A 16579-nucleotide genomic window follows, 5' to 3' on the forward strand; every position below is an offset into this window, starting at 1 on the left:
GTGCTAACATCGCGAAGAGTCCATTTACTTATAGTCTGCGGTATGTATTAATTATAAACATATTAGTAATATACATTAAAAATACAAATTTGCCTAAATATAGGCAGTGTAATTATAAAACAACCGCACTACAATTAACATATGCTATATACAGCATTATCTGTTTCTCATTCCAGCAACGATAACCATGGGCTTGGTCGGTACAGTCCACGGATGGACAAAGACTTCACTTCTCCATCTAACAAGTGGAAGCGACGACGTACCGCTAACGTTAACACAGGACGAACATTCATGGGTCGTTTTTTTGACAGTACTTGGTTCAATGATCGGTTCACTTCTGGCTGCCCAGTTGGCCGATCGCAGCGGTCGTAAATTCTGCCTCCTTGTATGCAGCACAATGTTCACCATAGGCTGGTTCATCATCTACGTCGCAACATTACACGACGTGCCACTGCTATACCTTGCTGGGATGATTCTCGGTATAGGCGTTGGTATTGCCCACACGATAAATCCCATGTTCGTGTCAGAAGTCACCGGCATCAAATACAGAGGATCCATAAGTGTTTTAATCGCAGCGAACGTATATACTGGGTCACTACTAACCTACGCTCTAGAACACTCGCTGACGTACACGTCACACCTGGTGGCCCTTATAGTAATTTCCAGTATATCCATCTTGCCGCTTATGTGCTTACGCGAAACTCCGTATTTCTTGGTGGCAAAAGGTCAAAAGGCGCAAGCACGCAAGTCGATAGCATATTACAAAGGCATCAAAGATCCTGAAAGAGTGAAAATCGAGCTACATGCTCTACGCGCAGAAGCCAGATACGGATTACACCAACAATCCAGAAGTGATTTATCCTCACAATCAGGAAGCGATTTACACCCACCGTACGGAAGGAATGAGCCCCCACCGAACAGTATCGATGCGCCCCCACCGTGCAGCATCGATGAGCCCCCAAGGAGCAGCATCTTTGAGCCCGAACCGTGCAGCATCGATGAGCCCCCAAGGAGCAGCATCTTTGAGCCCGAACCGTGCAGCATCTTTGAGCCCCCACCGAACAGTATCGATGAGCCCCCACCGTACAGTATCGATCCGCCCCCACCGTGCAGCTTCGATGAGCCCCCACCGTACAGTATCGGAGCGCCCCCACCGTACAGCATCGATGAGACCCCACTGCGCAGGACCAACTTGCCTAACTTATCATTAAGTAACGATTCACCCCCACCGTACACAAGCAATTTACCCTTACAATCCATATGCGAAGAACACTCAGACCCCGCATTGGAAGTAGTAGGCACAGAAGCCACGTCCGATTTGCACTTACCAACCAGTAGCGAATCACCCTCAGAATCCATATCCTCAGTACACTCAAAATTCAAATGCGAAGTAAACACACAACCCACGGGCGAATTACGCGTAGAATACTCGCGCGACTCGCCCGAATTACCACTCCAAATCTCGCGCGAATTACACTCACAATCCACAAGCGAAGAACACCCACCATCCACAAGAGAAGTACACCTGCCATCCACAATCCAAATACAGCGACCATCCACAAGCGAAGTACACCTACCATCCATAAGCGAAATACACCCACCATCCATAAGCGGAATACACCGACCATCCACAAGCGAAGTACACCCACCATCCACAAGCGAAGTACACAGACCATCCACAAGCGAAGTACACCGACCATTCGCAAGCCAAATAGATCAACCATACACAAGCCAAATAGACCAACCATCCGCAAGCGAAGTACACAGACAATCCACAAGCGAAGAACACCCACCACCCACAAGCGCAGTACACCCACCATCCACAAGCGAAGTACACCGACCATCCACAAGCGAAATACACCGTCCATCCGCAAGCGAAATACTCCGACCATCCGCAAGCGAAGTACACCGGCCACCCACACGCGAAATACACCGACCATCCACAAGCGAACAACACTCACAATACACAAGTGAAGTACACCGACCATCCACAAGCAAAATACACCAACCATCCACAAGCGAAATACACCGACCATCCACAAGCGAAATACACCGTCCATCCGCAAGCGAAATACTCCGACCATCCGCAAGCGAAATACACCGAACATCCACAAGCGAAATACACCGACCATCCACGAGCGAAATACACCGTCCATCCACAAGCGAGATACACCGACCATCAACCAGCGAAATACACCGACTATCCACAAGCGAAATAAACCCAGACAACATATGCGAAATACAATTGCGACCCAGAAGCGATTTACGCACACAACCGAATGTGGATTCACGAGCATCAACAGGCATACCTGAGTCATACATGGATGGAACCAGATATACCTGTTTAAACAAGCTGCGAGCAATACTACAACGAAGCAACAGGAAAGCTCTGTTTATTATGCTTGGCTTGATCGTGGCACAACAATTTAGCGGAAACTTCACCGCTATGCACCACCTGCAAAAAGTGATTAACAGCAAAATAACCTCTATCGATCTATACAAGGCGATGATTTTGGCCGAGCTTGTCCGCGTTTTTTCTGGCTATTTAAGCGTGTCATTAGCGAAACGGTATGGAAGAAGAAGACTTTTGATTACGTCTATATATGTGTCATCTGGTATAAGGGTGGCTTTAGCAATTTGTCTTTGGGTAACTAAACATAGGATTGACAGTTTCATCGTTTTTGCTATTTTCGTGTTGATTTTAATTTTGTGTCAAGGATTCTTTCAAATTGGTTTAGGAACGTTACCCAATACTCTCCTATGCGACTTATTTCCTACGAAACTAAAAGGCTTTGTTGGTGCCATCGTTGTGATTTTCGATGGTGCAATTGGCCTTATCGGGTCGTTACTGCATCAAACATTTCCAGATATTCTAGTGTTCGAGATGATTTACCTTCTCTCCGGGATATTATTATTCATAGCATCTTGGTTGGTGATAAAATTTGTACCGGAAACGAAAGGAAAAACATATCGCGAGATTGAAGCGCTTCTAGTTGGTGAAAATTTGAATTCTTTGAATGAAGAAGTTAGAATCGATTAAATGGATATTAGTAGAATATGACAGGAAAAATTGCACCGTACGTCCTTGGCACGGTGCCTACTTACTCGGAATATTTTATTTCTCATTTTTATTAGTATAACGATGGGGATCTTCAATTTTATCACGATATGCAATTTTTGTAGTAACGTAGTTTTATTCGTTCGTACGTGTAATTTTAGAAATGTGTTTAACAAAGGCCATGGTCATTTACAAGCATTTGCATCGTATAAATTGACTTGCATTGAACTTAGAGGAATACATGTTCTCAAACTAAACTTTTTATCCATTTCATAACACGAACAATGTAACAATACCAATGAACTCGAGATAATTGAACAAAAGTTAGCAAAAGTAAGAAAAGTAATATATTAAAAAATGGCAAGGTGACATAATACTGACAAGTACAATTTTTTATATCTCAGCTATTATCTATGCTGTTATTTTTTGTTTTCAATATATAACATATGTATAAAACATATACATATGCTAATATTGTCACAATAAACAGCAGGTATGCTGAAAAAGTCAGTATGTATGGTGAAAATAATATAATATAATTAACATAACACATTGATAATAAGTACTTATATTATATTGTGGTTGTCGCCGATAAGCATATGTATATACATATACAATTATATATGTGTAAGACACGGTCTTTTCGGCGTTATATTACAGTTATTACTGAAAAATATTTGAACACGTTTGTTCGAATATTACAGTAATTACTGTATCATAACACAGTGATAAATATCTAGCCTAGTCTAGCAGGAATTCTATCGAACTGTTGAATGTTATTTTCAGTAAATAATGGCTATAATAATAGTGTTCACTTCAGAAATTTATAATATTTCCTACTTTTAATATACGACAATTTACGCGAAATAACAAATATCGACAATTTTATAAAGTTTTGTCTATCAACAATTATGTATTTATTGTATATCTTTTAAACAAATATCTTCCTTATTAAAAAGCTACAAGAAACATGGAAACATTACTATCTATATAAAAATCACAAACAAGATATTGAATGTTCTATTTTATTCAAGTTTTATTATAGATGAATTTATTGCAGACACCCCTAGTGGAAATTAATTAAAGGAGTCAGAATGAAGACGAGTCAACTTTAATACCAAATACCGCTAAGGTCCTAAACCTACGTCATGCTAAATCGGTTACGTCGAGAACGATATTAAAATGGTAAGAAAACCACTGAGTTCACTGGGTAAAATACTCTGAATAGCAACTCTCTCTTCCACGGTAACATCACCCTTCCTCTTTCCCAAAATATTACTCTTTTTGTATAAAAGAATTCGGTCAAATTCTTTCTTGCCATTTATTTTTGCAAAATATTTGTTCTTTGATCGTTATGGAAACAAACAACATAAAGATCTTTTAGAACGACCGAAGCTGAAATTTAAAACTGAAAGTAAAGATCGAGTTAAATCTAAAACTAAATTACATTTATATTAGAATTCTCTGTGAGATGGTAATTCGTATATGTATCGATATTTCACACATTCACTATTATAAAAACGCGACTAGACGTGACATTATATGGGACTCCGTGTCGCGTGTTCTGAAATTCCGACGTCAAAAAATATCAGTCATTTTCATGCTCCCTACAATTCATAACGTTGCGTCGCGACGTTTGTAATTATCTGAAAAGGGTACTCGCTAATGAAAATGAAGAATGAAAATAAAGAGAAAACTTCCGCAAGTAAAAGTTGAATAATTTAATGATAAAAAATAATGTATGCACCCAAAACCACCGAATGACAATATCCGCAATCACTTAGTTGCAAAGTCAATAGCTCAAAGCCAATGTATACAAGAGTCCGATGATTCTTTGAGTCGTGAGCCTGCACGGAATCTTATTCGATATAATTGGGACAAGTGCACCAGGAATCGAGCAATACTGTACACATTCACAGAAATTATAGATACGATGTAAGTGTACCAAGTGTACGGAGATGCAGATGCAAGGAGGGAATATGATTGGGGCGAAGCGTTTTCCTACTGAGGAAATTTCAGACGAAGAAGTGCTTCGACGCGTGAGAGATCGCAGAAAATACGACAGTTTCAGTGAGAAACGTCGAAATAGAGGGAAAGCAAGGAGAAAAATAATTGCCGCAATAAAGGAAGCTATGCTAAGCTTGGAGCTATGCTCCAAGAAATTAAAGATAATTCAAATGCTGAATTATTATCGCAACGTAGACGATGTTGCAAATGGAACAAAAATAACTAATAGTCGAAGCTGTGCAATCATTTTTGCTCCTTTTAATTTATATATTATAGGAAATATGTATCATATAATAGTTGGCATTCGATTGTTCTAACATTATAATTAGGATATTTCCTAGATACAATAAGTACAAAAATATTATTGTTCCTATGTCGGAATATTTAAAATTAGTTCGTTACATTTCAATATATAACAAGGAGAATCAGAAGTGTTTATGTGTTGAAATAATGTCGACTGTATGTAAAGAGGAAGTAACCCCAGAAGTACCCAGTATGGTTGTGGCAGTCGTGTAAATCGAACAAATCAATACGAAATCTGTAAATCGCGAGAATTAGTATAAAGATTTCTTACAGTTGTTCTTTTTCAGCGATAGATAACTATCCATGATTTTTCGTGCAATTTTTAAACATTTACGTGTGAACTAAATTCTACAAATTGAATTACTGAAAATCTATCGTGATTATATAATTGCGAGAAAGTACTTATTTCTGAAAACATGTCCCAGCGTAGGACGGTAAGCATATAGTATGATAATATGATAAATATTTTTGAAATAAACGGATAGAAATCAAATATCGCAGAGTAACATATCCTAAATTCTATTTCAACGATAACGTAAAAAAAGTGTCTGCATGAGATACCTATTTTCAGCGAATTTAACAATTATGTGTTATTTCCAAATAGACATACGAATCCATTGCAATTAAAGTTTTGATTCCTACGTCTCGATTTAAAGTTTTGGCACATAATGAAATGTATTAACATATCGCATCGATAATACCAAAGAACCGTCTGAACCTTCGAATATGATTCCATATTTAAAAGTCACAATAATCTTAAATCTTTGACCTTGTGTCTTGACCGATCGTTACCATTTAAACTTTTGAATCTTTCAGCCTGATTTAAACTGCCACGACCCACCAAAACATAAAGTTCGAAGCTTAAAACTGTCACGTCTTATAAATATCGGATCATATTTGAAGACTCAAACGGTTCTTCGGTATTATCGATACGACATGTTAGTATATTTCATTATTTAGTAAATATATTTAAGAAACATATAAAACCCGTTCAAATGATCATTGATTTGGAGGGCACTCAAAGGAAACGATTTTATAAGAGAGATGCCAAAAGCATAAATAACCTTTAGGAAACGTTAGTGAAAAACTCAAGTACGTCTTCTATCTATAATAACATCAAATAACATCAAGCATATTTTAATGCTCTTGATAGCAATAACATAAACTGTATTTCTATTAAGATAGGAGAAAGGAAATTTTTCAATTACCTTGAAAAAATGTTAATATTTAAATACGTCTTAATATCTTTTCCGTGGTTTGGAATTTATATTCGCTCAAAAGTTTGATTAGACTATCTAATTAGAACAGAATTATGATTCCTATTCTTAACAAAGGTATCTGTTCTCCAGGCTCCCAGCAGATTGCCTGAGGGCGGAGGTTTTGGTCCTGACCGTTTATCACTGGAAAATGAAATTATTAATAGCAACGACGCACGCGCGAGGAAATGGTTACCTGGTACTTTAGGTTAGTTTTCACTCTTGATATTACGTCATGTATTTATCTGTAATTTTAATACGCAGAATGTAATTACCTTTCCCTCCTCGAATTGATGTTTTATAGTGATGTTCCTGAATTATTTCTCACTTCTATTGACTTGCGCACCATCGTTTAAAGTTGCATTTCTGTTCCATCCTATATTACGATAAATTTACATTTCGATTCAGATATTCATCGCACTGATACTTTATTATATCATAAACCAAGTGCGGACATTTATATATTTATGAGAAATCTGAAAGCAAAAAAATGTAAATTATTACACATTTATATACCTATACATATCGTAAGACTCTAATAAATTTGACTTCATGTAGTATTTTACTTAATGCACGTATAATGCGAATGGATTAACAGACTAATAATAAAATAGCTAAGAAATAAAACTAGTGGAAAGCATTCATGCTAACATCGCGAAGAGTCCATTTACTTATAGCCTGCTGTATGTACTAATTATAAATATATTAGTAGTATATATTAAAAATATAAATCTGCGTAAATATAGGCAGTGTAATTATAAAACAACCGCGCAACAATTAACATATGCGATATATAGCGTTATCTGTTTTAATTCCAGCAACGATAACCATGTGCTTGGTCGGTACAGTCTACGGATGGACAAACACTTCAGTTCTCCGTCTAACATCGGAAAATGGCGACGTGCCGCTCACGTTAACACGCGACGAATATTCATGGAGCGTTTCATTGACAGTACTTAGTTCAATGATCGGTTCACTTGTGGCTGCAAAGTTGGCCGATCGCATCGGTCGTAAATATTGCCTCCTTCTATGCAGTACAGTGTTCAGCTTAGGCTGGTACGAAATGTACAGCGCAACTTCTGTGCAAAAGCTATACGTTGCTCGGGGCATCCTCGGTATAGGTATTGGTATTGCCCGCACGATAAATCCCATGTTCGTGTCAGAAGTCACCGACATCGAATACAGAGGATTTGTAAGTGTTTTAATCACAATGAACGTATATACCGGGTCACTATTAACCTACGTTCTAGGAGACTCGCTGACGAACAGGTCACATCTGCTGGCACTTATGGTAATATCAGGTATATCCATCTTGCCGCTCATGTGCTTACGCGAAACTCCGTATTTCTTGGTGGCAAAAGGTCAAAAGGCGCAAGCACGCAAGTCGATAGCATATTACAAAGGCATCGAAGATCCTGAAAGAGTGAAAATCGAGCTACGTGCTCTACGCGCAGAAGCCAGATACGGATTACACCAACAATCCAGAAGAGATTTATCCTCAGAATCAGGAAGCGATTTACACCCACCGTACAGAAGCAATGCGCCGCCGCCGTACAGCATCGCAGCGCCCCCGCCGTACAGCATGAATGAGCCCCCACCGTACAGTATCAATTTGCTCCCACCATCAAGTAGCGATTTACCCCCACCGTACACTTGCAATTTCCCCCCACAATCCATGCGTGAAACACACTCAGACCCCACACGGGAAGTAATAGGCACAGAAGACACGACGGATTTACACTTACCACCCAGTAGCGATTCACCATTAGAATCCGTATCCTCAGTACACTCACAATTCAAATGTGAAGTACAAACACAACCCAAGGGCGAATTACGCGTAGAATACTCGCGCGACTCGCGCGGATTACCACCCCAAATCTCGCCCAAATTACACACACAATCCACAAGCGACTTACACCGACCATCCGCAAGCGAAATACACCGACCATCCACAAGCGAATTACACTCACAATCCACAAGCGAATTGCACCGACCATCCGCAAGCGAAGTACATCGACCATCTACGAGACAAATAGACCAACCATCCGCAAGCCAAATACAGCGACCATCCACAAGCGAAGTACACCGACCATCCACAAGCGAAGTACACCCACCATCAACAAGCGAAGTACACCCACCATCCACAAGCGAATTACACTCACAATCCACAAGCGAATTACATCGACCATCCACAAGCGAATTACACTCACAATCCACAAGCGAATTACACCGACCATCCGCAAGCGAAGAACATCGACCATCTACAAGACAAATAGACCAACCATCCGCAAGCCAAATACAGCGACCATCCACAAGCGAATTACACTCACAATCCACAAGCGAATTACACGGACCATCCACAAGCGAAGTACACCGACCATCCACAAGCGAATTACACTCACAATCCACAAGCGAATTGCACCGACCATCCGCAAGCGAAATACATCGACCATCTATAAGCGAATTACACTCACAATCTACAAGCGAATTGCACCTACCATCCGCAAGCGAAGTACATCGACCATCTACGAGACAAATAGACCAACCATCCGCAAGCCAAATACAGCGACCATCCACAAGCGAAGTACACCGACCATCCACAAGCGAAGTACACCCACCATCCACAAGCGAAGTACACCCACCATCCACAAGCGAATTACACTCACAATCCACAAGCGAATTACAGCGACCATCCGCAAGCGAAGTACACCGACCAACCACAAGCGAATTACACTCACAATCCACAAGCGAATTACACCGACCATCCGCAAGCGAAGTACATCGACCATCTACAAGACAAATAGACCAACCATCCGCAAGCAAGGTACACCCACCATCCACAAGCGAATTACACTCACAATCCACAAGCGAATTACATCGACCTTCCGCAAGCGAAGTACACCGACCATCCACAAGCGAATTACACTCACAATCCACAAGCGAATTATTCCGACCATCCGCAAGCGAAGTACATCGACCATCTACAAGACAAATAGACCAACCATCCGCAAGCCAAATACAGCGACCATCCACAAGCGTAGTACACCGACGATCCACAAGCGAATTACACTCACAATCCACAAGCGAATTACACCGACCATCCACAAGCGAAGTACACCGACCATCCACAAGCGAATTACACTCACAATCCACAAGCGAATTGCACCGACCATCCGCAAGCGAAATACATCGACCATCTACAAGCGAATTACACTCACAATCCACAAGCGAATTACACCGACCATCCGCAAGCGAAGTACATCGACTATCTACAAGACAAATAGACCAACCATCTGCAAGCAAAGTACACCCACCATCCACAAGCGAATTACACTCACAATCCACAAGCGAATTGCAACGACCATCCACAAGCGAATTACACTCACAATCCACAAGCGAATTACACCGACCATCCGCAAGCGAAGTACATCGACCATCTACAAGACAAATAGACCAACCATCCGCAAGCCAAATACAGCGACCATCCAGAAGCGTAGTACACCGACCATCCACAAGCGAATTACACTCACAATCCACAAGCGAATTACACCGACCATCCACAAGCGAAGTACACCGACCATCCACAAGCGAATTACACTCACAATCCACAAGCGAATTGCACCGACCATCCGCAAGCGAAATACATCGACCATCTACAAGCGAATTACACTCACAATCCACAAGCGAATTACATCGACCTTCCGCAAGCGAAGTACACCGACCATCCACAAGCGAATTACACTCACAATCCACAAGCGAATTACACCGACCATCCGCAAGCGAAATACATCGACCATCTATAAGCGAATTACACTCAAAATCTACAAGCGAATTACACCGACCATCCGCAAGCGAAGTACATCGACCATCTACAAGACAAATAGACCAACCATCTGCAAGCAAAGTACACCCACCATCCACAAGCGAATTACACTCACAATCCACAAGCGAATTGCAACGACCATCCACAAGCGAATTACACTCACAATCCACAAGCGAATTACACCGACCATCCGCAAGCGAAGTACATCGACCATCTACAAGACAAATAGACCAACCATCCGCAAGCCAAATACAGCGACCATCCAGAAGCGTAGTACACCGACCATCCACAAGCGAATTACACTCACAATCCACAAGCGAATTACACCGACCATCCACAAGCGAAGTACACCGACCATCCACAAGCGAATTACACTCACAATCCACAAGCGAATTGCACCGACCATCCGCAAGCGAAATACATCGACCATCTAAAAGCGAATTACACTCACAATCCGCAAGAGAATTACATCGACCATCCGCAAGCGATGTACATCGACCATCCACAAGCGAAGTACACCGACCATCCACAAGCGAATTACACTCACAATCCACAAGCGAATTACACTCACAATCTACAAGCGAATTACATCGACCATCCGCAAGCGAAGTACACCGACCATCCACAAGCGAATTACATCGACCATCCGCAAGCGATGTACATCGACCATCCACAAGCGAAGTACACCGACCATCCACAAGCAAAGTACACCCACCATCCACAAGCGAATTACACTCACAATCCACAAGCGAATTACATCGACCATCCGCAAGCGAATTACACCGACCATCCACAAGCGAAGTACACCGACCATCCACAAGCGAATTACACTCACAATCCACAAGCGAATTGCACCGACCATCCGCAAGCGAAATACATCGACCATCTACAAACGAATTACACTCACAATCCACAAGCGAATTACATCAACCATCCGCAAGCAAAGTACACTCACCATCCACAAGAGAATTACACTCACAATCCACAAGCGAATTACAACGACCATCCGCAAGCGCAGTATACCGACCATCCACAAGCGAATTACACTCACAATCCACAAGCGAATTACACCGACCATCCGCAAGCGAAGTACATCGACCATCTACAAGACAAATAGACCAACCATCCGCAAGCCAAATACAGCGACCATCCACAAGCGAAGTACACCCACCATCCACAAGCGAATTACACTCACAATCCACAAGCGAATTACATCGACCATCCGCAAGCGAAGTACACCGACCATCCACAAGCGAATTACACTCACAATCCACAAGCGAATTGCACCGACCATCCGCAAGCGAAATACATCGACCATCTATAGCCGAATTACACTCACAATCCACAAGCGAATTACACCGACCATCCACAAGCGAAGTACACCGACCATCCACAAGCGAATTACACTCACAATCCACAAGCGAATTGCACCGACCGTCCGCAAGCGAAATACATCGACCATCTACAAGCGAATTACACTCACAATCCACAAGCGAATTACATCGACCATCCGCAAGCGATGTACACCGACCAGCCACAAGCGAATTACACTCACAATCCACAAGCGAATTGCACCGACCATCCGCAAGCGAAATACATCGACCATCTACAAGCGAATTACACTCACAATCCACAAGCGAATTACATCGACCATCCGCAAGCGATGTACATCGACCATCCACAAGCGAAGTACACACACCTTCCACAAGCGAATTACACTCACAATCCACAAGCGAATTACACTCACAATCCACAAGCGAATTACATCGACCATCCGCAAGCGAAGTACACCGACCATCCACAAGCGAATTACATCGACCATCCGCAAGCGATGTACATCGACCATCCACAAGCGAAGTACACACACCTTCCACAAGCGAAGTACACCCACCATCCGCAAGCCAAATACAGCGACCATCCACAAGCGAAATAAACCCAGACCACATATGCGAAATACAATCGCGATCCAGAAGCGATTTACGCATGCAACCCAATGTGGATTCACGAGCATCAACAGGCATACCTGAGTCATACATGGATGGAACCAGATATACCTGTTTAAACATGCTGCGAGGAATACTACAAGGAAGCAACAGGAGAGCTCTGTTCATCCTGCTTGGCTTGATCTTGGCACAACAACTTAGCGGAAACGTCACCGCTACGGGGCACCTGCAAATTTTGATTAGCAAAGAAATATCCTATTTCGATATGTATATGGCGATGGTTTTGGTCGAACTTGTCCGCGTTTCTTCTGCCTATACAAGCGCGATGTTAGTGGATAGTTATGGAAGAAGAAAACTTTTGATTCTGTCTATGCTTGGGTCGTCTATTATATTGACACTTTTAACAATTCATATTTCGGCAAGTAAAATTAACGTTAAGCATGACATCAGTTTTTTGTTCATAGTTGAATTAATTGTGTGTCAAGTATTGTTTCAAGTTGGTTTAGGAACGTTACATAATACTCTCCTATGCGACTTATTTCCTACGAAACTAAAAGGCTTTGTTGGTGCCATCGTTGTGATTTTCGATGGTGCAATTGTCCTTATCGGGTCGTTACTGCTTCAAGTATTTCCAGATTTTTTAGAGCTCATTAACATTTACTATCTCACCGGGATATTATGCGCCGTGGCATGTTTTTTGGTGTACACATTTCTACCGGAAACAAAAGGAAAAACATATCGCGAGATTGAAGCGCTTCTAGTTGGTGAAAATTTGAATTTTTCGGATGAAGAAGATAGTACCGATGAAATGGATATTCGTAGTATATGACAAGAGAAACTGCACCGTACGTCCGTGGCACGGTGCCTACTTACTCGGAATATTTTATTTCTCATTTTTATTAGTATAACGATGAAAATCTTCAATTTTATCACGATATGCAATTTTTGTAGTAACGTAGATTTATTCGTTTGTACGTGTAATTTTAGAAATGTGTTTAACAAAGGTCATGGTCATTTACAAACATATATATCGCATAAATTGACTTGCATTGAACTTAGAGGAATACATGTTCTCAAGCTAAACTTTTTATCCATTTCATAACACGAACAATGTAACAATATCATTTAACTCGAGATAATTGAACAACAGCTTGCAAAAGTTAGAAAAGTAATATATTAAAAAATGACAAGGTGACATAATACTGACAAGAACAATTTTTTATATCTCAGCTGTTATCAATGCTGTTATTTTTAGTTTGCAATATATAACATATGTATAAAACATATACATATGCTAATATTGTCACAATAAACAGCAGGTACGCTGAGAAAGTCAGTATTTATGGAGAAAATAATATAATATAATTAACATAACGCATTGCTAATAAGTACTTATATTACATTGTGTTTTGTCGCTGATAAGCATATATGCATATAGAAATAAATATGTATGTGTAAGACACAGTCTTTTCGGCGTTATATTATAGTTATTACTGAAAAATATTTGAATACGTTTGTTCGAATATTACAGTAATTACTGTATCATAACACAGTGATAAATATCTAGCCTAGTCTAGCAGGAATTCTATCGATCTGTTGAATGTTATTTTCAGTAAATAATGGCTATAATAATAGTGTTCACTTCAGAAATTTATAATATTTCCTACTTTTAATATACGACAATTTACGCGAAATAACAAATATCGACAATTTTATAAAGTTTTGTCTATCAACAATTATGTATTTATTGTATATCTTTTAAACAAATATCTTCCTTATTAAAAAGCTACAAGAAACATGAAAACATTACTATCTATATAAAAATCACAAACAAGATATTGAATGTTATATTTTATTCAAGTTTTATTATAGATGAATTTATTGCAGACACCCCTAGTGGAAATTAATTAAAGGAGTCAGAATGAAGACGAGTCAACTGTAATACCAAATACCGCTAAGGTCCTAAACCTACGTCATGCTAAATCGGTTACGTCGAGAACGATATTAAAATGGTAAGAAAACCACCGAGTTCACTGGGTAAATTACTCTGAATAGCAACTTTCACTTCTACGGTAACATCACCCCTCCTCTTTCCCAAAATATTACTGATTTTGCATAAAAAAATTTGGACACATCCTGTTTTGCATTCATTTGCAAAATATTAGTTCTTTGATCGTTATGGAAAACAAACATAAAGAGCTTTTAGATCGACCGAAGCGGAAATTTGACGGAGACGTGACATTATATGGGACTCTGTGTCGCGTGTTCTGAAATACCGACATCGAAAAATATCAGTCTTTTTCATGCTCCCTACAATTCATAACATTGCGCCGCGACGATTGTAATTATCTGAAAAGGGTACTCGCTAATGAAAACACAAAAATGAAAATAAAGAGAAAACTTCCGCAAGTAAAAGTTGGATAATTTAATAATAAAAAATAATGTATGCACCCAAAACCACCGAATGACAAAATCACTTAGTTGCACAGTCAATAGCTCAAAGCTAATGAATACAAGAGTCCGATGATTCTTTGCGTCGTGAGCCTGCACGCAATCTTATTCGATATAATTGGGACAAGTGCACCTGCAATCGAGCAATACTGTACACATTCACAGAAATTATAGATACGATGCAAGTGTACCGAGTGTACGGAGATGCAGATGCAAGGAGGGAAAACCATTTGGGCGAAGCGTTTTCTCTACTGAGGAAATTTCAAACGAAAAAGTGTTTCGACGCGTGAGAGATCGTAGAAAATACGACAGTTTTAGTGGGAAACGTCGAAATAGAGCGAAAGTAAAGAGAAAAAGAATTGCCGCGATAAAGGAAGCTATGCTCCAAGAAATTAAAGATGATCCAAATGCTGCATTATTATCGCAACGTAGACGATGTAGGAACATGGAACAAAAATAACTAATAGTCGAAGCTGTGCAATCATTTTTGCTCCTTTTAATTTTTATATTATAGGAAATATGTAATAGTAATAGTTGGCATTCGATTGTTCTAACATTATAATTAGGATATTTCCTAGATATAATAAGTACAAAAATATTATTGTTCCTACGTCGGAATATTTAAAATTAATTCGTTACATTTAAACATATAACAAGGAGAATCAGAAATGTTTATGTATTGAAATAATGTCGACTGTATGTAAAGAGGAAGTAACCCCAGAAGTACCCAGTATGGTTGTGTCTGTCGTGTAAATCGAACAAATCAATACGAAATCCGTAAATCGCGAGAATTAGTATAAAGATTTCTTACAGTTGTTCTTCTTTTGCGATAGATAATTCCCAATGATCTTTCGTGCAGTTTTTAAATAATTATGTGTAAACTGGTTTCTACAAATTGAATTACTGAAAATCTATCGTGATTATATAATTGCGAGAAAGTACTTATTTCTGACAACATGTCCCAGCGTAGGACGGTAAGCATTTAGTATGATAATATGATAAATATCTTTTAAATAAACGGATAGAAATTAAATATCGCAGAGTAACAAATCCTAAATTCTATTTCAACGATAATATAAAAAAAGTGTCTGTATGAGATACCTATTTTCAGCGAATTTAACAATTATTTGTTATTTCCAAATAGAGATACGATCCCTACGTCTCGATTTAAAGTTTTGGCACATAATGAAATGTATTAACATATCGTGTCGATAATACCAAAGACCCTTCTGAACCATCGAATATGATTCGATATTTAGAAGTTACAATAATCTTATGTCTTGTTCCTTCTGTCATAATCGATCGTGATCATTTAAACTTTTGAATCTTTCAGCCTGATTTAAACTGTCACGACCCACCAAAACATAAAGTTCAAAGCTTAAAACTGTTACGTCTTGTAAATATCGAATCATATTCGAAGGTTCAAACGGTTCTTCGGTATTATCGATACGACATGTTAGTATATTTCATTATTTAGTAAATATATTTAAGAAACATATAAAAACCGTTCAAATGATCATTGATTTGGAGGACGCTCAACGGAAATGATTTTAGAAGAAATATGTCAAAAGCACAAATAATCTTTAGCAAACGTCAGTGAAAAACTAAAGGACGTCTTCTATCTATAATAATATCAAGTAACATCAAGCATATTTTAATGCTGTTGATAGAAATATCATAAATTGTATTTCTATTAAGATAGGAGATAGAAAATTGTTCAATTACCTTGAAAAAATGT

The 16579-nt window shown here is 39.5% G+C and overlaps 1 protein-coding gene and 1 long non-coding RNA gene across 2 annotated transcripts in view; both read left to right on the forward strand.

Annotated features, from left to right (window-relative positions):
- Positions 1-7453: 7453 nt before the first annotated feature.
- Positions 7454-12380, forward strand: LOC138187131 (uncharacterized). The gene is made up of 6 exons (XM_069127614.1): positions 7454-8992; positions 9109-9328; positions 9429-9683; positions 10765-11536; positions 11591-11699; positions 11772-12380. The coding sequence occupies exons 1-6, from the start codon at positions 7454-7456 to the stop codon at positions 12378-12380; spliced, it is 3504 nt and encodes a 1167-aa protein (XP_068983715.1).
- Positions 12381-13112: 732 nt separating this feature from the next.
- The window catches only part of LOC138187077 (uncharacterized), a 32907-nt gene continuing 29440 nt past the window's right edge, over positions 13113-16579 (forward strand). Inside the window, exon 1 of the long non-coding RNA XR_011175082.1 lies at positions 13113-13154. This is a non-coding gene — a long non-coding RNA (uncharacterized LOC138187077). The remainder of the gene's footprint in view (positions 13155-16579) is intronic.

The sequence above is a fragment of the Bombus flavifrons genome, chromosome 14 (assembly GCF_040668555.2).
Source record: "Bombus flavifrons isolate JBK064 chromosome 14, iyBomFlav1_principal, whole genome shotgun sequence".
NCBI lineage: Eukaryota > Metazoa > Arthropoda > Insecta > Hymenoptera > Apidae > Bombus > Bombus flavifrons.

Excerpts from the sequence above, each read along its gene's own strand:
- LOC138187131 (XM_069127614.1), top strand. The coding sequence starts at position 7,454 with ATGTGCTTGGTCGGTACAGTCTACGGATGGACAAACACTTCAGTTCTC. Across the intron at positions 9,684-10,764 it reads AGTACACCGACGATCCACAA|CGAATTACACCGACCATCCA; the intron begins GCGAATTACACT and ends ACAATCCACAAG. Across the intron at positions 11,537-11,590 it reads ACCGACCATCCGCAAGCGAA|CGACCATCCACAAGCGAAGT; the intron begins GTACATCGACCA and ends AGCCAAATACAG.